Source organism: Pseudorca crassidens, chromosome 13 (assembly GCF_039906515.1).
Source record: "Pseudorca crassidens isolate mPseCra1 chromosome 13, mPseCra1.hap1, whole genome shotgun sequence".
Taxonomy (NCBI): Eukaryota; Metazoa; Chordata; class Mammalia; order Artiodactyla; family Delphinidae; genus Pseudorca; species Pseudorca crassidens.
The window spans coordinates 79,992,829-80,014,897 of NC_090308.1; the positions used below are offsets into that span (position 1 = coordinate 79,992,829).

Below are 22,069 nucleotides of genomic sequence, written 5' to 3' on the forward strand. Positions count from 1 at the left end.
CGATTCTTCAGATTGTGTGTAAAGTTTTGTGTGCCTAAGTGTTTTTCTGGGGAGAGCACGTTGCCTCCTCTACTTCTCTTAAGGGTCCATGATCCGTACCCAAATTAAGAGCAAAGGATTCACGAGTCTGGATGAAGGAGTGACTCAGCCTGGGACCTGCTATACTGCCCAGGTGCCTTCTCTCTAGCTCCCGGAATGATCCCCTCCTGCAGGGCCCCAGCCTCAGCGGGAGGCTTGAATTAAGACCTCTATTTAAGCTAGACACTCAGGAAAACCAGAAACCGTACTCAGGGAAAATGAACTTGGTGGTTACATACAGAGGGCAAAGGAATTCATATCAGAAAGCAATTTCGTGAGCTATCAAGACTCTAATAAAGCATGTTTTTAAAAGCCTTGAATATCACTAGGCAAGAGAAATACTATATACCGATGTGCTACTCTTCACTGACAAGTGCCTTGACTTCAAAGACATTTGCTAAAAGGGAAAGTACAGAAGAAGCAATAAACTTTATATAATCGAAATAAGTTATGAGAAAACATACTCTTTAAATAAAAGTAAAGCTTCAAAGTGGATAAAAAATTGTTCCAATTTGGACCTGCTTAGAAGTTAAGAGTAAGCTTCAAGGGCTAAGCATTCTCTAGAGAAAAAAAAAAAAGAGAGAGAAAGAAAAAAACATTGCAAGGCTAACAGCTTCTTGTTACGAAAAAAAAACCCTCCAAAAGCTATCAGTAAGTCTAAAATCTATAACAGATCTTATCCTATTGAGAACATGTTTGCTAGAATCCACCATCTGTTACTATCAATGTGCCCCCTTTCTCTGAAGTCAGCTTTAAAATGTGTTCAATGTTTAGGGTTTGTCAGAATTTATCTTCCAGGTCTTTAAAACATATACAACTCACATAAAACCTCCTCTGAAACAACTCATTTAAATTACCTAGGCATTCAACGTTCTCGGTTGCATTTCTGCAACAAATTGACCAACTCATTACATGATTACGACCATTCCCTTCTTAATGACTAAAGATGGCCTACTTGAAGCAGGCTGTCTAAAAACTGAACCCATTTCATTAGCCTGCAATTTGCAGGCAAGATTATTAAGTCTCCTAATTATTGATATTATTACAAGATAACTGCTAGTTCTTTCATTGATTCCTCGATGTTGTCATTTGACGTGCTTCTTCCCAATCTCCCTGGCCTTAGAAAACGGAGAAGAACAGAAAGTATTTCTTTTATTTATTAACAGTGTCTGTGTATTATCTGGAGAAGTATAGGGAAGAATATATGCTTGCTGTTCACTGAGATTTTCGTCTTTGTTTCCCAAATCCTTCCTTCACTCCTCTGACAGAGCTCTCCTCAGGAACATTCCCAGACAGCACTTGAAAATGAGAATATTTCCTTTTCCTGAAGAGCTTTGCAACCACGCACAACGGCTAACTGCACCACGTAAAGTCAGAAAGTTGGGAGAGACCTGAGCGGACCATCTTCTGCCTGACGGAGAATCACTTTACTCATAAAGTCACTGCCCTCCTGTGTGCATGTGTAGAGACTGTAAGTCACACAGACAGGCTCCTCAGAGCTGGACACAGAAGTCCACCACGCTGTTCACCCTTCATCGCTCACACACAGTGTGGGAGTGGAACCATCCGGGCCTCAGGCTTCCCCTAAGGGTGGCTGTCCGTCACCCAGACCCACTCATGATGACCACGAACACAGGATTCACCATCTTCATCAGCGAGGGACGATCGGCCACCCTGCAAGCACGCAGCTCGATTTGCAATCGAATCCTTCTGTTCTCCCCAAAGCAACATTTACTGTGTCTAGACTCACGGACGGGAACTAGCCCTGGACAGGCAGAAACAACTGCTTCACACTTTCTCGAGGGGGAGGTGGCTGGAAGCTGCTCTTCCAGTTGCCTCTGGGCTGTGGATCCTAAGCTTGCCCTCCGCAGAAGGGGACCTCTTGAAAGTCCTCTGCTGAGAAGAGCAGGCGGAAGCTGCCCTAAGAGCACACACTCTGCCTGGGAGGGAGGACGACCCGCATCCCTGGCAGGCGTCCAGAACCTGCACCTCTGCATCAGCACCGCATTGCTGCCGCGGGACCGCGGCGCCTCCCACCCCTCCCCTCCCTGGGCGGCAGTCTGCCAGCAGGTGCCCTCAGGACACTGCAAACTCCTCAACGCCTACTTGGCAAAAGATTTTCAACGGAGCCCAGAGATTTACCAGTTTAATTCAAAAAGGCCATAAGCTCCCTTTCAGAAAAGCCTCAGCTGCTAAAACGCTGTGAAGGGAAGGAAAGGCCAAAAGAGCTCTATGGTCCCCCTTTATTAAGAAGACTGCACCCCTTTAAAACCTTAACAGCAGGCTCTCTTTCTGCACAGACATCACCATCAGACGATCTTGAGCACCTGAAAAATGTGATTCCATCCCTACTGAGAAGACCAGCAGAGTCTTTATCAAACTGGCAGATGGAAACAGAGACCAGGAGGGCTTGCTCTGTCGTCCAAGGCCACACACCCGAACCTGCCACACCCGAAGCACTGCTTTGCCCTTTCCTTCTTTCTGTCTAGGCTCTCTGGTCCCCTTATTCAAGCAGGTTTTCCTTTAGTCCACAGCTTAATGTCACGTAAAAACATAGTTATTTCCACGATGTGCTCTAAAATCAGGGCTGCTGGTCACGGGAAACCTGGCCTCAGCAACCTTTGTCTAAACACTTCGAAATAACAATCTACAGACAAACTTACAACTTTCTGTTTTTAAGAAGATTAAACTATGAAGCTTTCTGATTTCAGTAAAATTCGGTAAACAGGGAAAACAACTGCCTTGGGTCAATCAGAAAGGAAAATACATACTTTCTAAATTAATTGTCTATTGTACAGATATCAAGTCGAGAGTTAAATACTAAATTGTAGACAACGAAATGTACACTTCAGATATTCATTTAAAACATGAAAATAACTTCATACAATGCAAGTAGAGGATTACCACTGCATTTCAAAATGATAATATATCTGTGTAATTTCCATGTTCAAAGCAAAACATTCCTTATTCTCTACTGATAGAATCTAAATGAAGCATTTTAATATCTTACTCTTTTGGATAATTAAACAAATATTCTGGTAATTTTACATTTATGCATAAGATTAATATTAGAGCTTAGTTTACCTGTTCTTGAGTGCAGTGTATGAAGGAGTAGAAGCTGTAGAAACCCAGCAAACATAACAGCAGCATCAGAGGAGTTAAACAGAGGCTGCTGGCATCAGATCACTAAATTCTAGCTAGCAACGCAGCAAATTCACAACGCAATAAGTAATCCACGGAAGTGCAAAAGAAATGTTAAATAACAGCCCCTGCGGTCCTTGCATTCTAAAAAAAAAAAAAAAAAAAAGCCTGTAGTGTCCAACATTATACAACGGTGACACTAATCAAGGCCATAAGTGCTGCTGTCATCAAAACAGATCTCTGCAGTGTGCAGATTCTCAATGATTACCGCATTACTGATCTATAGTGCTCTGTGCTATGCTAAAGAGGTCCCCACTCTAGCAAACACCAAAACTCCAGTAGGTCCGCGATTAACCGTTTCCTGAAACAATGCACAGATGATGCTACCTTCCTGCAGGCAGAGACTCGAAACGCAGTGGTCCCTTAAAGCCAGCACTGGAGAGAAAACTCAGGCGGAGGCTTGAAGAGGCCCTCCTCTTATCTCCCCAGTGACATTTCATGGAGGCACCCAGGGACTAAGATGACAAAGGCCAGCAGCGGACCCCAGAGCACTCACCTAAGATGATTTGGTGCCAATCTCAAACCCTGGCCATGGTCCTGCTAAGCCCGGTGAAACTCATCGTTCCCTCTTCAGTCTCCTTACCTGAAACCTTACTCAGCCCAAAGACAACTGGCCGAAGGAAGCTTAAGCCAGGAGTGTGTGAGCACCTGCCGGAAGTAGGACACAGCGCTTTGTCTAGCGGTGCCAGCCGGCCAGCCAGGTGCTCACGGGGGATCGTCTCCAGGGGGCAAAAGGACAACCCAAACTGGTGTAGCCGGGAGTCGAGGGGAATGGGGTGGGCTCACAGCTCCAGTATTTTTAAAGATGCAAGTCTCTGATGACTGTGCAATCACAACTCACGGTCCACTAGACTTTTCTTGCTGAGACGGGATCACCATCTTCTCACCAGTTCCCAACATTTCTTGATCTCCCTGGACCACATACCACAGAACAGCTGCTTTGAAATGATGTCACTGCTCCAATGTCATGTTTATTGTGGTATATCATTCAGTTTCCAGAAACAACGAACTTCTCTAGTCTAATCCACTAGGGAATATCATTGAAAAGTCGGGGCAGACTGCTTCTAGCTTGTTTTAGAAGATGAAATGATCAAATGAAAATAGAGAATTAAGACCCAGGTGTTGTTTATTTAAACTAAATGCACTGTGTTTACTTAAATTATAGATACTGGTCAGAAATAATTACCAGATAAGGAAAACATTAATACTGAACTATGGCTCACTCATGGTCACCAAAGCAAGTGCAAGATATCAGCCTGAAACAAATGGACTAATGCGAACATTGTTTTCTCCTCTTAAAAAATACAGCTTTGGGACGTCTACTTAGAATCTTTGTTTTTTTTTTTTTTCTTGACCCCAAACTTCCAAGTACGCTTTCATAAACTTGCTTGAATAAAACAACTGGCCACATGGTTGCTGGTTGGAAAGAGAAAGGGAAACAAACATCAGGCGGATGAATCTCTGTCAAATCTTGTGATAAATAGGCATGTTAATTGTGTTCATTTATTTTTCACAGGCATACGGCAAAGTCAATATTATTTACTCCATATTACAGATGAGGCTCAGAGAAGCCAGTTCACTTGCCCAAGGTCACGTGGTTTACCACCAGCAGAGCTGGGATTTGAACTTGGCTTCGTGTGACTGGGAGGCCCAGCTTTCCATGAAACCTGGTAGGTGGGAGCTGCTGTGATTATATCCGTAGGTCACCTCAAAGTGGTACCACCTTTCGTGAAAGTGCCAGTGATTTGCTGTGGAAACTGGTGAGGCCGGGGGCCGACATTCACCCACCTCCACGTGCCACGTGTGGGGCCGGTGACGATTCTCCACACAGGTTTACGGGGCGAAACTTACGGGGCTTGGATTGGTGTCTTCCACTGTGCCTCTGTCATAAAGACGCACAAACAGCAGGGTCTAGAGACGGACGGATACCAAGGAGAACCAGTGGAAGGAGAATCAAAACCTCCAACAACCAGTGTACCCAAGTCCACCCACTGAGCCTGTCACTGCAGAGCTCGATTCAAGAGTCTGTGGGTCTTATATAGGCTTATAAGGCAACGGAATAAGGCAACGCTTATATAGGCAACGGAATTAAAGCACTTACTTACACCACATGAGGCTATCGTCGTGCCTGACTTTTGAGATATTTCTTTTTTGTATTTCTCTTCTCCTATTTCTTTTTTTCCTCATTTAGCACCTGGAATGGGCTTGTTTCAAATGATAAAATCATTTGAATGCTAGTCATCTAATATCTATACATGTATATATATATATATGTATATATATATAATATATACATGATATACATGTATATCTATTATACATTTATGTTAATTTGCTGTAACTATCTTGAGTCCCCTACATGGTAACTAATTTTATTTCTAACCAAAGATGTTTGATAAACCAAGTAAGGTCTCTGAAATGGTACACACAGCTTTCCTAATTACAGATTCAAAACAGGACCTCAAAATTAGGAGAGGCTAAGGTTGACCTTGTTTTAAAGGACCTTTCACTCATATCTGGGTACCACATACTCCAAGAATGAGTAATGAGTGCCCTTCACGGAGGCCACTGTCCACACGTAAGTAGGAAAAATAATCCCATCTTCATCCGTCAATTCAGAAATTTATGTTAACAATATTTACTCATAGAAAACATTTCTACCACTCTGTCCCTTCTGCACCACCCGTATCCCTCTCTGGGGCTGCATGTTTCCTGGCCTGCCACTCAGCTGTGACACCACTGCCACTCCAAAGACCAGCAGACCAATTTCTCTTAGGAGAGAACGTACGAGACCTAACATCGACCGCAATGGTAAGCTTGCTTCATATATACCATCGACCTACGGCACTGTGGTCAGCATCAAGGCCTATGCTCGTGGAAAGCCTTCAGCTCTTTCACAAGCACTCAGGATCCCTTGCTTGGAAAAAGTGACACAAACTTCCTATTTGGGGACTGATTTCCTGCTAATAATGACTCCAACTTATGTCTTTCTCATTCTTTGTTTGAACAGGCGATCGCAAAGGACAGAAAACATTGACTACAAACAAAAGTCATGCACACAATTAAGCAACTAGTTATTGTTTTCCCTTATTTTCAGAGAACAGTGACATTTAATATTTACATGTTTCTGGACTTAGCTATTACGCAAGAAAACAAATCACAAATTTGATTAGTCATCTTAAAATATTTAGGGCTATCTCGTAAATCTCATCATGGCTTTTCAGAGAGAAAGACTGACGATCAAGTTGGTAGCTGGAAACTTGGCTCTGTTGAGAAAATGGAACAAAATCACATCCTACCTGACACACACTGGGAATATTTACTCAGGAAAGACAGAGAGAAAGGGAGCGTTAAACACAGACTTGCGTCCAACCAGAAGAAACAATGACGTGGGATTCCCACGCCCCAGACTCTGGTCCAGCTTACCGGCACCTGCTCTCGGGGCCTCCATGGTCCCCTCTTCCGGGTCTGCAGCCTTCACGTCTTCCCACCCTTCTGAAGACACGGGTATGCCGGGGGCACACATGACAGCAGCTCGCAGAGAAATCCAGCCTGGGGACTGTCAGCCTGGCTTTGAAACAAGTTCAGGATCAACCAGGAAGCGCACACGGTGGCTCCTCCTGCCTTCAGCTTAGGCCGTTGAACCGCCCAGAGGTCAGCAGCAAAAGATGGAAACGAAGGGATGCTGGTGGAGCAGGAGAAAGTCACTCTGCATGACCGGCTCAGGTCATCGCGGGCACAGAGCAGCTACGCAGGCACCGCCTGGATAGGACACCGCGCGCAAGCCTCCGGGCCTAGTGGCCTGGAGCCTGGTAGCACTTACTGAGCAGAAGCATATTGGCATCTCTGTTGGCTTTTAACCAGATCCACGGGATTCAGGAAATAAGCTCTCTGCCAGATGACACTGCTCCCAGCCATTCCTTCTGTTTACTTATCCCCCAGTCACTCTAACTAGTGTCCTTTCTCCTGCTGTGCGCTTATTTGTGGAGAGGGCTAAATAAAGGACTTTTATGACAACCAAATGGCCATTAGCCCATAGGATGACTTCTTAAAGCACAACTCTTCTGCTTTTGTGCAGTACTGTTAAAATCAATTAAGTAATAGCATTCCTTATTATTACAGCTCTGATTTGTGAAGAAAAAAATGTTTCGCTTCTTCCTGAAGAAATACTTGAGGTTAGGCTATTTTTGTGCATATTATATATTCTTTATATAATATGTTCCTATTACATAAACTTTTTTTTTTAACATCTTTATTGGGGTATAATTGCTTTACAATGGTGTGTTAGTTTCTGCTTTATAACAAAGTGAATCAGTTATACATATACATATGTTCCAATATCTCTTCCCTCTTGCGTCTCCCTCCCTCCCTACATAAACTTTTAAAGGTAGATTCCCTCTTCCTATTGCTGTATTTTCCTAGCAGAGGCAAATACATATATATATATATTTGCATATATATATATATACACACACACACACACACACACACACACACACATATATATATGGCTCTGGGATTTTTTTCCTACTATATGTGACAGGGTACAACATTTCCAGACTATGAAGAGCTATACCTTCTTTTAGATAAGATGCAAACTCCTACTTTATGGGGAAAAAAGGAATTAAGGGATTATATTTTCCTCTACCATAACGAAAACAAGAGGTACACATAACTTTAAGCATACGAATGTGCAGGTAATCATTACTTTTTTGGATTTTAATAGAGATAATGCTGTAAATTGTAAAAGTAATGTATATGCAGGTATTTCATATTTCCTAAAGCATGTTCATGGGTTGTAAAACAAATCTGAGAGGTGACCAGGATGGAGAGCATTACAAGAGAATCAACCATTTATGGAAACAGATATGAAGTAAATACCAAGACTGGTCTGTCCTGGAAACTAAACTCCCACATCATCAACCCAGTACTTCCACTTCACCAAGCTTTCATATTCAAATTAAACTTCACTACTAATACAACAGGTAGAAAATAGAGGTAAAAATTATTACAATCAAATGCCAATATTGTTAACGTTGAAATATTAATCCCATATAGTACTCCGGAAATCAGGTGTTTTTTTTCCTCCAAAGTCCTAGTATTAATTCAAAAAAAAAAATCTGATTTAAAATCCAAATCTCTTACTAGCACACTCTGAAGTAATAATCGATATGTATTGAATTTCTAAGTTCTATATAATACTAGCGTATTAAGGAAAGCAGCACTGAAATACTGCGCAGTAAATGTATATCTTATTTCCCAACAGACTTGTCTATGTAATGTCCTCGACTGCTCACAATTATATCTTATAGAAAAAGCGAGGTATGCTTCCATGTCGACAAATATACTGAGTAATTTTAAATAATGAAGTTATAAACTACATTGCAAACTCCTGATGGGATGTAAGTAAAGCATCTACTTCTCTATGGGGCTACAGACGGAAGACCGTCCCGGTGGAAATAACACCTTGCCACTCTCTCTACTGCTTTTACCTGTTTTGTGAGCCACACTGTATTGTTTTAATGCATCAGCACTTAAGAATCAACAGCAGCACAAACTTTGGGCAGAAGAGGATAAATATATTGTCTGCCAGTCTATACATGTGTAAACCCCATATCCTCTTAGTAAAATCAAGGTTCTTAATCTTTACCAGTAGCAGAGTACATTCTCCATGAAAGTTTATGCCATAAACACAAGTTCACGCTCTGAGATATTTCCATTGACTAAACCCAATCCACACGGACCTCTTCATTGTTTTTCATTTCCCTGTAGGTCTTAAAAGGAGAGTCTATGCTGGACTTTATCTTGTTATTCTTTGCAAGGTGCATTGATCCTTGCGTGCATGCATTCATAATTTCTTTCATCCAGCAAGAATTCTGAACACTGAGTACACTAAGCACTAAAGTAAAGAGAAGAAAGCTAAGCCACGTCTCTGCCTTGAAGGTTGAATGCTATTATTCTTCCCATATTACAAAGCAGGAAACTGAGGCTTCCATATAAGTGACACATCGCATCAGTGGCAGAGGAAGAATCTGAATAACAATAATAATTGAAGCTAATCTTGCTTTAGATCACACATCTTTAAATTTGGAAACTAACGTTCCCCTAGTATTAGTATAAGACTGTGCTCTTGGTGGTTTGTGATTGAGATCAATGAAGCTACACCAGTTAAAAGGCACAGGATGCTACAGGCTGAGGTCCTTCATGAGGCTCTGGCATTGCTCCATGCCTTGACCTCAGAACAACAGTTTATGGAAATGTTAACAGATGGTGCACGATGAAAGTGACCCTGATTAAATGTATTCAGGACGCACTGCGTCCATGAAAGGCAGTGAGAAGTCCTACGTGAAGGAAATTTGTAGCCTAAGTTAGCACTGGCCAAACGTACTGATATTTGAGCACAAACACTTATTTTGGGCATCACACTTACTAAACCTCTCACTGCTTTGCAGAAACACTAGTTGGAGAAATGCTATGTTATTAATACTGTTTATTTTGATTTGTTAAGACACCCTAAGCAAAAAGCAAGGGAGGTAAGTATTGGATTCCATTTTGTAGATTCAGAGTTGATGTTCAGGACCACGTAGACCTTTCGGGCAGTTTCTGTAGTGACAGGCACTGTCCCATGTCCTGCTCTGTCACTGGGATGACTGTGACTCTGCTGTCATGAAGCCCCAGCTCAGACACCCTCCCTTCCTGACCCACATGGGTATACTACCGTATCAAGGTCTCCCATTTACTGAGATCTACATACCACACTGAAAAAAATCTTCTGGGGGATTCTAAGTTACAATAAAACAAACGAAACACAAAGTTCAAATGACATCTTCTGGGAAATCCTAATTGTATATATAATAAATCAATGAAGCAACATTCAAAATACAACTAGGGGTCTTTGTGGGGATAACAGTAGCATTACGGCAGGCAAGGTCAGTTCTAAAGACATGAGAATGAATAAAATGTTAGGATTTGGGGAAATAATATATCTAACTCATTTTTTTTCAGGATTGAGAGCTTCTTTCACACTTGCCACTTCCTGAGTCATAAGGTTGCAACCTATCAGGATTTATAGTTTTCCCACAAGGATATGTTGGATTCGAGAAGCAACTCTGTCTATAAACTGTCCAGCCTGAGAAAGTTTAAAAGGTAGAAAAACACTCAAAGAATGTGATGCTATCAAGTATCTTCTGGACTTCAAATCATCCTGAAATTCTGAAATACAGACATGAGAATCATTGTTTTCAAGTTGTTCTAATGAAACCATTTGCTGTATAAATGAATACAGGTCCCCTAGGAAAGTTGCTGTTCTGTCTCACAGTGTGTGTGTGTGAAAGGGATCTCCCGGGGAGAACTGGTCACACAGCTTTCCTTGATCTATGTCGTCTTCTAAGCTGGCGGTCCTAGGCCTCCCAGACCATGAACCATACCTTTATCCGGGCATAGAATAAAGGGGATCGGAATAGCAAATATGCCAAAATGTCAGCTAGTGGCAGGATATGGGCCAGGGTGCGGTGGGAACATTTCAGGGAGGATCTCTTTAGGGAGATGAGGGGAAAAGACGACTGGGTTATGAAAGGGAGAGTCAAGAGAGAACGAAAAGGTAAATCACTGTTAGGGGCGGTGATTACTTTGTAAGCCCAACTCACCCACCACAGAATGTTTCCTCAATTCATACCCTCTGACTGATGCTACATGTTTCCTAGAGGAGACCTAGCAAAGTAGGACAAGTGGAAACTGAGTGCTAATGCCGTTTGCTGCAAATGGATGGCCCTAGAGATGATCATACTACGTGCAGTAAGTCGGACAAAGACAAAGACCATATGATATTGCTTATATGTGGAATCGAAAATATGACATAAATGAACTTACCTACGAAACAGAAACAGACTCACAGACATGTGGTTGCCGAGGGGGAGGGGGGAGGGGGAATGAGTGGGAGTCTGGGGTTAGCAGATGCGAAGTATCATACGTAGGATGGACCAACAACAAGGTCCTGCTGTAGAGCACAGGGAACTCTATTCAATACCCTGTGATAAACCATAAGGGAAAAGCATGTGAAAAAGTATGTACATGTGTGTCGAACTGAATCACTTTGCTGTACAGCAAGAATTAACACAACATTGTAAATCAACTATACTCCAATAACATACATTAATCAAATAAAATGAAGTGAAATTGAGCGCTTTTCTTGGTGCTGAGATATTTTAAAGGATAATCAGAAGTTGACCATTTCAGCCTAAAGCCTGGCATAAATGCTTCAGCCATTACTGCCCTGTTCTGTAAAACACAGAAAACACGGCAAAAGAAAAAGAAATCCAATTGATAAAGCCCAAACATTGGTTCTCTGGGTGCCATTTCTTTTTTTTTTTTTTTGCGGTACGCGGGCCTCTCACTGTTGTGGCCTCTCCCGTTGCAGAGCACAGGCTCCGGAAGCACAGGCTCAGCAGCCATGGTTCACGGGCCCAGCCACTCCGTGGCACGTGGGATCTTCCCGGACCGGGGCACGAACCGGCGTCCCCTGCATCGGCAGGCGGACTCTCAACCGCTGCGCCACCAGGGAAGCCCTGAGGGCCATTTCTTAGCACCTGTCTATTCTTTGGAACTTAAGCCATCAATTATAAAGGAATGGAAGTCTTTTGAGCTTGAAGATATCACTGACCAAGGACCAAATGTAATGTTAATTTCTTGCCTTGAGATTAAATCACAATGTAGGCAATATCAATTCAGTCTACAAAATCTACCTTAGGAACAGAAAAATGTGATTTCAATTTCTTACAAGAGATTTACTCTTTTTTTTCACCCAGGGTTCAGACAAAAACAAGGTTCCTCATTTACCCAAGGTGTGTGAGGTTTCATATTATTTTTGTTTGCATTGTGGGGGAAGCTCTCGGAGGGTCATGGCCTCGTGCAGAGATGCCAGTTCCAATTACCTGCCTCGTGCAGGGCAGCACTGCCCCTCACAGTCTCAGGCTGCGCAAAGCCCCAGGCACCATGAGGTTTCATTCAACCAGAGGCCTTGTTGAAGCATCGCCCCATGTTCTGACATATATGGTTTTCTAGTTTCATTTCTGGCATTTGGATGTTTCTCTTTTATGCAAATTCAGTGATGCCTTGTTAAATAAATGTTATCTAGATCCACCATTTATAGGTTTTTGGCAGTGGAAATTGGCTCTGTTTGTTTTTAATTTCCTTTAGCTTAGGCAACCTTGTAACTATAAACTGGAAATAGTTTCAAATGGTGTGCTACTTGGCGTTTTCACTTTGATATGATGGCCGTTTAAAATCTGATTAGTAAGTTCAAAATCCATTAAGGGGATATATTTATTTGTCTTTATAGAACTACAATTCAAGCAATGCTATCTGGTGAATAATGATAGTTTTTTCTATTAACCTATGGCCCAAATACATTGATTCCTGCAGTCATGGACATGAGTTATTTCTCCACTAAGAAAACAACTAATTCGAGATAGTCTCATCCACCAGAGGGCAGACAGCAGAAGCAAGAAGAACTACAACCCTGCAGCTTGGGGAACAAAAACCACATTCATAGAAAGAGAGACAAGATGAAAAGGCAGAGGGCTATGTACCAGATGAAGGAACAAGATAAAACCCCAGAAAAACAACTAAATGAAGTGGAGATACGCAACCTTCCAGAAAAAGAATTCAGAATAATGATAGTGAAGATGATCCAGGAGTCGGAAAAAGAATGGAGGCAAAGATCGAGAAGATGCAAGAAATGTTTAACAAAGACCTAGAAGAATTAAAGAACAAACAGAGATGAACAATACAATAACTGAAATGAAAAATACACTGGAAGGAATCAATAGCAGAATAACTGAGGCAGAAGAACGGATAAGTGACCTGGAAGACAGAATGGTGGAATTCACTGCTGCAGAAGAGAATAAGTAAAAAGAATGAAAAGAAAGGAAGACAGCTTAAGAGACCACTGGGACAACATTAAACACAACAACATCACATTATAGGGGGTCCCAGAAGGAGAAGAGAGAGAGAAAGGACCCGAGAAAATATTTGAAGAGATTATAGTTGAAAACTTCCCTAACGTGGGAAAGGAAATAGCCACCCAAGTCCAAGAAGCACAGAGAGTCCCATACAGGATAAACCCAAGGAGAAACATGCCGAGACACATAGTAATCAAATTGGCAAAAATTAAAGACAAAGAAAAATTATTGAAAGCAGCAAGGGAAAAACGACAAATAACATACAAGGGAATTCCCATAAGGTTAACAGCTGATTTCTCAGCAGAAACTCTACAAGCCAGAAGGGAGTGGCATGATATATTTAAAGTGATGAAAGGGAAAAACCTACAACCAAGATTACTCTACCCAGCAAGGATCTCATTCAGATTCGATGGAGAAATCAAAAGCTTTACAGACAAGCAAAAGCTAAGAGAATTCAACACCACCAAACCAGCTCTACAACAAATGCTAAAGGAACTTCTCTAAGTGGGAAACACAAGAGAAGAAAAGGACCTACAAAAACAAACCAAAAACAATTAAGAAAATGGTAATAGGAACATACATATCAATAATTACCTTAAACGTGAACGGATTAAATGCTCCAACCAAAAGACACAGGCTCACTGAATGGATACAAAAACAAGACCAATATATATGCTGTCTATAAGAAACCCACTTGAGACCTAGGGACACATACAGACTGAAAGTGAGGGGATAGAAAAAGATATTCCATGCAAATGGAAATCAAAAGAAATCTGGAGTAGTGATACTCATATCAGATAAAATCGACTTTAAAATAAAGAATGTTACAAGAGACAAGGAAGGACACTGCATAATGATCAAGGGATCAATCCAAGAAGAAGATATAACAATTATAAATATATATGCATCCAACATAAGAGCACCTCAATACATAAGGCAACTGCTAACAGCTATAAAACAGGAAATCGACAGTGATACAATAATAGTGGGGGACTTTAACACCACACTTACACCAATGGACAGATCATCCAAACAGAAAATTAATAAGGAAACACAAGCTTTAAATGACACAATAGACCACATAGATTTAATTGATATTTATAGGACATTCCATCCAAAAACAGCAGATTACACTTTCTTCTCAAGTGCTCACAGAACATTCTCCAGGATAAATCACATCTTGGGTCACAAATCAAGCCTCAGTAGATTTAAGAAAACTGAAATCATATCAAGCATCTTTTCTGACTACAACGCTATGAGATTAGAAATCAATTACATGGGGAAAAAAACGTAAAAAACACAAACACATGGAGGCTAAACAATACATTACTAAATAACCAAGTGACCACTGACGAAATGAAAGAAGAAATCAAAAAATACCTAGAGACAAATGACAATGAAAACACGACAATCCAAAACCTACAGGATGCCGCAAAAGCAGTTCTAAGAGGGTAGATTATAGCTATACAAGCCTACCTCAAGAAACAAGAAACATCTCAAATAAACGATCTAACCTTACACCTAAAGGAACTAGAGAAAGAAGAACAAACAAAACCCAAAGTTAGCAGAAGAAAAGAAATCATGAAGATCAGAGCAGAAATAAATACAAACAAAGAAAACAGTAGCAAACATTAATAAAACTAAAAGCTGGCTATTTGAGAAGATAAACAAAATTGATAAGACATTAGACAGACTCATCAAGAAAAAGAGGGAGAGGACTCAAATCAATAAAATTAGAAACGAAAAAGGAAGAGTTACAACAGGCACTGCAGAAATACAAAGCATCCTAAGAGACTACTACAAGCAACTCTATGCCAATAAATTGGACAACCTGGAAGAAATGGACAAATTCTTAGAAAGGTATAACCTCCAAAGACTGAGCCAGGAAGAAATAGAAAATATGAACAGACCAATCACAAGTAATGAAATTGAAACTGATTAAAGATCTTCCCACAAACAAAAGTCTAGGACCAGATGGCTTCACAGGTGAATTCTATCAAACATTTAGAGAAGACCTAACACCCATCCTTCTCAAAATCTTCCAAACAATTGCAGAGGAAGGAACACTCCCAAACTCATTCTATGAGGCCACCGTCACCCTGATACCAAAACCAGACAAAGATACTACAAAAAAAGAAAATTACAGATCAATATCACTGATGAATATACATGCAAAAATCATCAACAAAATACTAGCAAACAGAATCCAACAACACATTAAAAGGCTCATACACCATGATCAAGTGGGATTTATTTCAGGGATGCTAGGATTCTTCAATATACACAAATCAATCAATGTGATACACCATATTAACAAATTGAAGAATAAAAACCATATGATCATCTCAATAGATGCAGAAAAAGCTTTTGACAAAATTCAACACCCATTTATGATAAAAACTCTCCAGAAAGTGGGCATAGAGGGAAGCCACATCAACCTAATTAAGGCCATATATGACAAACCCACAGCAAACATTATTCCCAATGGTGAAAAACTGAAAGCATTTCCTCTAAGATCAGGAACAACACAAGGATGTCCACTTTCACTACTATTATTCAACATAGTTTTGGAAGTCCTAGCCATGGCAATCAGGGAAGAAAAAGAAATAAAAGGAATAAAAATTGGAAAAGAAGAAGTAAAACTGTCACTGTTTCCAGATGAAATGATACTATACATAGAGAATCCTAAAGATGCCACCAGAAAACTACTAGAGCTAATCAATGAAATTGGTAAAGTTGCAGGAAACAAAATTAATGCACAGAAATCTCTTGCATTCCTATACATCAATGATGAAAAATCTGAAAGAGAAATTATGGAAACATTCCCATTTACCATTGCAACAAAAAGAATAATATACCTAGGAATAAACCTACCTAGGTAGACAAAAGACCTGTATGCAGAAAACTATATGACACTGATGAAAGAAATTAAAGATGATACCAACAGATGGAGCGATATACCATGTTCTTGGATTGGAAGAATCAATATTGTGAAAATGACTATACTACCCAAAGCAATCTACAGATTCAATGCAATCCCTATCAAATTACCACTGGCATTTTTTACAGAAGTAGAACAAAAAAAATCTTAAAATTTGTATGGAGACACAAAAGACCCTGAATAGCCAAAGCAATCTTGAGGGAAAAAAACGGAGCTGGAGGAATCAGACTTCCTGATTTCAGACTATACTACAAAGGTACAGTAATCAAGACATTATGATACTGTCACAAAAACAAAAACATAGATCCCTGGAACAAAACAGGAAGCCCAGAGATAAACCCACACACCTATGGTCAACTAATCTAGGACAAAGGAGGCAAGGATATACAATGGAGAAAAGACAGTCTCTTCAATAAGCGGTGCTGGGAAAACTGGACAGCTACATGTAAAAGAATGCAATTAGAACACTCCCTAACACCATACACAAAAATAAACTCAAAATGGATTAAAGACCTAAATGTAAGACCGGATTATAAAACTCTTAGAGGAAAACATAGGAAGAACATTCTTTGACATAAATCACAGCAAGATATTTTTTGATCCACCTCCTAGAGTAATGGAAATAAAAAGAAAAATAAACAAATGGGACCTAATGAAATTTAAAAGCTTTTGCACAGCAAAGGAAACCATAAACAAGACGAAAAGACAACCCTCAAAGTGGGAGAAAATATTTGCAAATGAATCAACGGAAAAAGGATTAATCTCCAAAATATATAAACAGCTCATGCAGCTCAATATTAAAGAAACAAACAACCCAATCCGAAAATGGGCAGAAGACCTAAATAGACATTTCTCCAAAGAAGACATACAGACGGCCAAGAAGCACATGAAAAGCTGCTCAACATCACTAATCATTAGAGAAATGCAAATCAAAACTACAATGAGGTATCACCTCACACCAGTTAGAATGGGCATCATCAGAAAATCTACAAGCCACAAATGCTGGAGAGGGTGTAGAGAAAAGGGAACCCTGTTGCTTTGGCAGGTGGGAATGTAAATTGATACAGCCACTATGGAGAACAGTATGGAGGTTCCTTAAAAAACTAAAAATAGCATTACCATATGACCCAGCAATCCCACTACTGGGCATATACCCAGAGAAAACTGTAATTCAAAAAGACACTTGCACCCCACTGTTCATTGCAGCACTCTTTACAATAGCCAGGTCATGGAAGCAACCTAAATGCCCATCGACAACTAAATGGATAAAGAAGATGTGATACATATACAATGGGATATTACTCAGCCATAAAAAAGAATGAAATTGGGTCATTTGTAGAGATGTGGATGGATCTAGGGACTGTCATACAGAGTGAAGTAAGTCAGAAAGAGAAAAACAAATGTCGTATGTTAACGCATATATGCGGAACCTAGAAAAATGGTACAGATGAACCGGTTTGCAGGATGAGACACAGATGTAGAGAACAAACGTATGGACACCAAGGAGGGAAAGCGGCAGGGGGTGGTGGTGGTGGTGTGATGAATTGGGAGATTGGGATTGACCTGTATATACTGATGTGTATAAAATGGATGGCTAAAAAGAACCTGCTGTATAAAAAAGTAAATAAAATTAAATTTTAAAAAAATCCCCAAAAACATCACTCTATCAGGCAAGTTTTACCCAAATCCTCAAACTGATAGGTAAAAAAGAAAACAACTAATTCAAAGGGCTGAGTAGAAATGTTAGAAATGACAAAACTTCAAACAGCAAGTTATTAAAGAAAGCACATCGTCAAGGAGAGGTGGAAGATTATTTACATGATGCACAAGCTAATTAATTAAATGCTATATAATAACTTACAGTTTTACCTCATTAATACAAGACCTAATTTCCCTATTTATTTTTATCCCATTTGTTTCCCTTTTTTCTGTTTTTTTAGAAGAACTTTTCAAACCTATTTATGAACTAAACAAAACAAAACATATCAGAACCAGTGATTTCCAAGAATATGAGGTTCCCTCAGTTCTACCTCAATTGAATTTCCAACCAAATCACAAAAGGCAAGCATTTTCTTTGTTTTATACTATGATTAAGGGTCACCGCATTTTTGGTTTGCTTAGTCCTCCCTCAATTAATTAAAAAATTGTCTTCTTAAAAAATGATATATGTGCTTCAGGTCAAGATGAAACACACCTTCTCTTCTGTAAAATAATAAAATATTGATTCCAAAAAATAAATAGTAGTTTTACTATCTCTTATCTCTATGGAAGAGAAAAAGCCTATGCTGAACACACTACTAGGATGTCCTGAAAGGAATGATAACAAACTAATGGTATTTAACCACCCCCAGACTCTCACTGGAAGAATCAATTAAAGATATGCTCTGACAAGAAGAAAAATGAAGGTGGAAAGAAAAGTGAGATATAAAATGTAATGATGAACGTGAAATCAGTTAAACATGTTAAACACATTGGTAAATTTACGTAAGTATTATCTACTTATACGAATGTGTAAAGACAACCTGAACCTATTCTAGATAACAATAACATAGACAGTGGAAAAAACAGTAAATTTAGAGGAATGTTAAAGCTTGCTAAAGTCTTCTTTCACAGGGATAACGATTTAATTTTAGAGTTTTGCTAACAAATTATAAAACTAAGTATTGCACTGAAGAGCTCAGCTTTACATTAAAGAATACCAAAGAAAGGGCTTCCCTGGTGGCGCAGTGGTTGAGAATCTGCCTGCTAATGCAGGGAACACGGGTTTGAGCCCTGGTCTGGGAGGATCCCACATGCCGCGGAGCAACTAGGCCCGTGAGCCACAACTACTGAGCCTGCGCGTCTGGAGCCTGTGCTCCGCTACAAGAGAGGGCGCGATAGTGAGAGGCCCGCGCACCGCGATGAAGAGTGGCCCCCGCTTGCCACAACTAGAGAAAGCCCTCGCACAGAAATGAAGACCCAACACAGCAAAAATAAATAAATTAATTAATAAACTCCTACCCCCAACATCTAAAAAAAAAAGAATACCAAAGGAATGTATAATGCGCTACGCTCTAAAATAAGTGAAAAAGCACATAAAACCACCTGATCAATCTAATAGAAGGCATGAAGAGAAAAAGCAAAGCAAAGGAATGAATGGTAACCAGAAAACTCAAATTAAGCTAAAACAAAGGAATATGTTTACAGTAGGAGTTTAAAAATACAAAGAAGACAAAAGGAAACATAAAGAATGTGTGCTGTTTTATAGTCCAGATATAAGTATACTCAACACTTTGATGTACATCCTTCCAGTTTCCTTTACACATATTATGCAAACATTTTTTTCAAAAACATACCATATAGTATACATACAACTAGCAATGCCTCTCTCTTAACCATCACAAACATTTTATGTCATAAATACAAGAATATAGAACATAATTTTTACACAGCATTCCTTTAACCAGTGCCTCTTTTCCTGGAAATTGATCTGGCTTGCAATTTGTGTATAATACACACTATTATAATAAGAAATATTTACCCATATCGAGCATAAAGTGTTTATCCTGCCAAGACATTCTTTGAGATGCAGTTATATTTTATAAACTAAACATCCCGGATTCCCCGGGTCGTGTAGTACTGCAGTGCGCATTTAGTGAAAGAAATCCACATACAAGTGGACCTACAATTCAAACCCATGTTGTTCCAGGGTCAGCTCTACCTGGGTGGGAAACGGCCAACTCTTTATTCCATCCCCTAAACATACGTTGAGTCATTCTGGATGCTTTTTCCAGTCAAACGTGTCCCTGTATAAATAAGCAATTTTTTTTTTCATGGGATGCTCATGTGATACAAAATAACAACTTTCATGGAAGAACCGGCACTTCATAATGTATGAAGGGTCAGGTCTGAGACTTGGTAAGGTCCTTGAAGACGATGAGGCCCTGTCGTCATAACCTTGACCTCACGTTGGAATCACCAAACAGATGCTAAAAACAACAATGATGACGTCTGGGCCTCAGCCCAGAACCATCAGATCAGGAGCTCTGGGCTTGGGGCCTGAACATTAGCATCTTGTTTACGAAGCTCAAGTGATTATAATCCTACAGTTCTCGACTCAGCCACAGGCACTAAAATAAATCAGGGCCTGACTGCTCACTGATCAAGTCAGACTCCCTTTTGGGGCTGCCTCAACACTTTTTTTTAAATTGAAGTATAGATGATTTTCAATGTTGTGTTAATTTCTGCTGTACAGCCAAGAAACTCAGTTATACATGTATATATATATCCTTTTTTCTATTATTTTCCATTATGGTTTATCCCAGGAGACTGGATATAGTTCCCTATGCTCTATAGTCGGACCTTGTTGTTTATCCATCCCATATATAATAGTTTGCGTCTGCTAATCCCAACGTCCCAATCCTTCCCTCCCCCAGCTCCCCTCCCCTTTGGCAACCACAAGTCTGTTCTCTATGTCTGTGAGTCTGTTTCAGTTTTGTAAGTTCATTTGCGTCATATTTTAGATTCCTCATGTAAGTGATGTTAGATGGTATTTGTCTTTCTCTGTCTGACTTACGTCACTTACTATGATCACCTCTAAGCCCTCCAGGAGATTCTAAAGTGCATCCAAGGTTGAGGATCACTGATATGCTCTATCCCTCTCATTCTGTGGCCCAAGGTAATCCGGTCCTTAAAACTGGGATCAAAGCTGTTCTCTTGATCGGTGGCCTCTGGGCTCTTTCCTTCCACAGGTCTGGAAGCTTCCTGCTGCCAGAAGTGGGTGTCTCCCCATCTCTCATTGCTCAGGCCTATCTCTCTGACTCAAATGCCACATCTATTCTTCCTGCCAAATTCTTCCCCAGCTCCAACGCGAAGCCTCAGCATCCCAGCTTTCCCCCTAGTTCCTGTAACATGTGTTATCTATATATCCTATTTGGTGTCACAGAAATAGAAACACTTATTGAGCACTTGCTGTGTATCAGGGACACAGAGCCGTACCCATCACCTCATTTAATCTTTACGAGGACCCCACAGAATGTGTACAGTTATTCACTCCAAGTTCCTAAAAGGATGAACTTGAGGCTTACCAAGGTTAAGAAACATGCCCAAGGGGTCTAGTCCCTGGCAGTGCCTCAAACTATCTGTGTCTTCCTGATCTCGGACAGCAATCCTCTTCGTAACGTAACTACCCAGTAAGATTCTTGATGATCTTATACTTTCCACAGATGAAAACCAATGGAGACAAACCCCAAACAGGAGTATTTACCATGTTCATTAGTATGAACACAGACAGGCGGAGGCCTGGGTCTCTTCCCTCCTGCAAATACTATTAATATGAACGGAATTGTGTTCTACCAGAATTCATATGTTGAAGTCCTCACCCCCAGTACCTCAGAGTGCAACCATACTTGGAGATAGGATCTTTAAAGAGATAATCAGTTTAAAAGGATTTCATTAGGATGGCCCCTAATCCAACAGGCCTGCTGTCCTCGTAAGAAGAGGAAACGTGGAAACACACAGAGAAAAGACAACGTGAAGACTCAGGAAGAAGACAGCCAGGCACAAGCCAAGGAGAGAGGCCTAGACAGGTCCTTCCATGGCCCTCAGAAGGAATCAACCCTGCCAACACTTAGATGCTGCAGTCCCAGCCTCCAGAACTGGGAGAAAGCAAATTTCTGTTGTTTAGACCACCCAGTCTGTGGCACCTTGTGACAGCAGCCCTAGGAAACTGATACAATCTTACTGTGTACGCATCCGCCGCAGAAGAGTTTATCGGAATTAAAATTAGATCTGTCTCTTGGTATGGAACAGGTGCTTTTAAAAAGATCCAAATGCAGAAGTTCAGCTTAGGAGGTAGAACGAGACACTCAAAGAAGAGGGCCATAGGCAGTAACTATTCAACGCAGAACAG

At 40.4% G+C, this 22,069-nt stretch overlaps 1 protein-coding gene across 50 annotated transcripts in view; it reads right to left on the reverse strand.

The window, feature by feature from the left end:
- The window catches only part of RIMS1 (regulating synaptic membrane exocytosis 1), a 473,777-nt gene that overhangs the window by 181,485 nt on the left and 270,223 nt on the right, over window positions 1–22,069 (reverse strand). For 7 of the 50 annotated variants that reach the window (XM_067702835.1, XM_067702824.1, XM_067702815.1 and 4 more), the window contains exon 1: window positions 6,706–7,072. The exons of 18 other annotated variants lie outside the window; for them this stretch is intronic. In XM_067702835.1, coding sequence (XP_067558936.1) covers window positions 6,706–6,805 — 100 coding nt within the window. In that variant the 5' untranslated portion in view covers window positions 6,806–7,072. Of the gene's footprint in view, window positions 1–3,162; window positions 3,313–3,775; window positions 3,887–6,705; window positions 7,078–22,069 lie in introns of those variants that run through there. 25 more of the 50 variants (XM_067702821.1, XM_067702818.1, XM_067702814.1 and 22 more) reach the window with 10 other exon arrangements.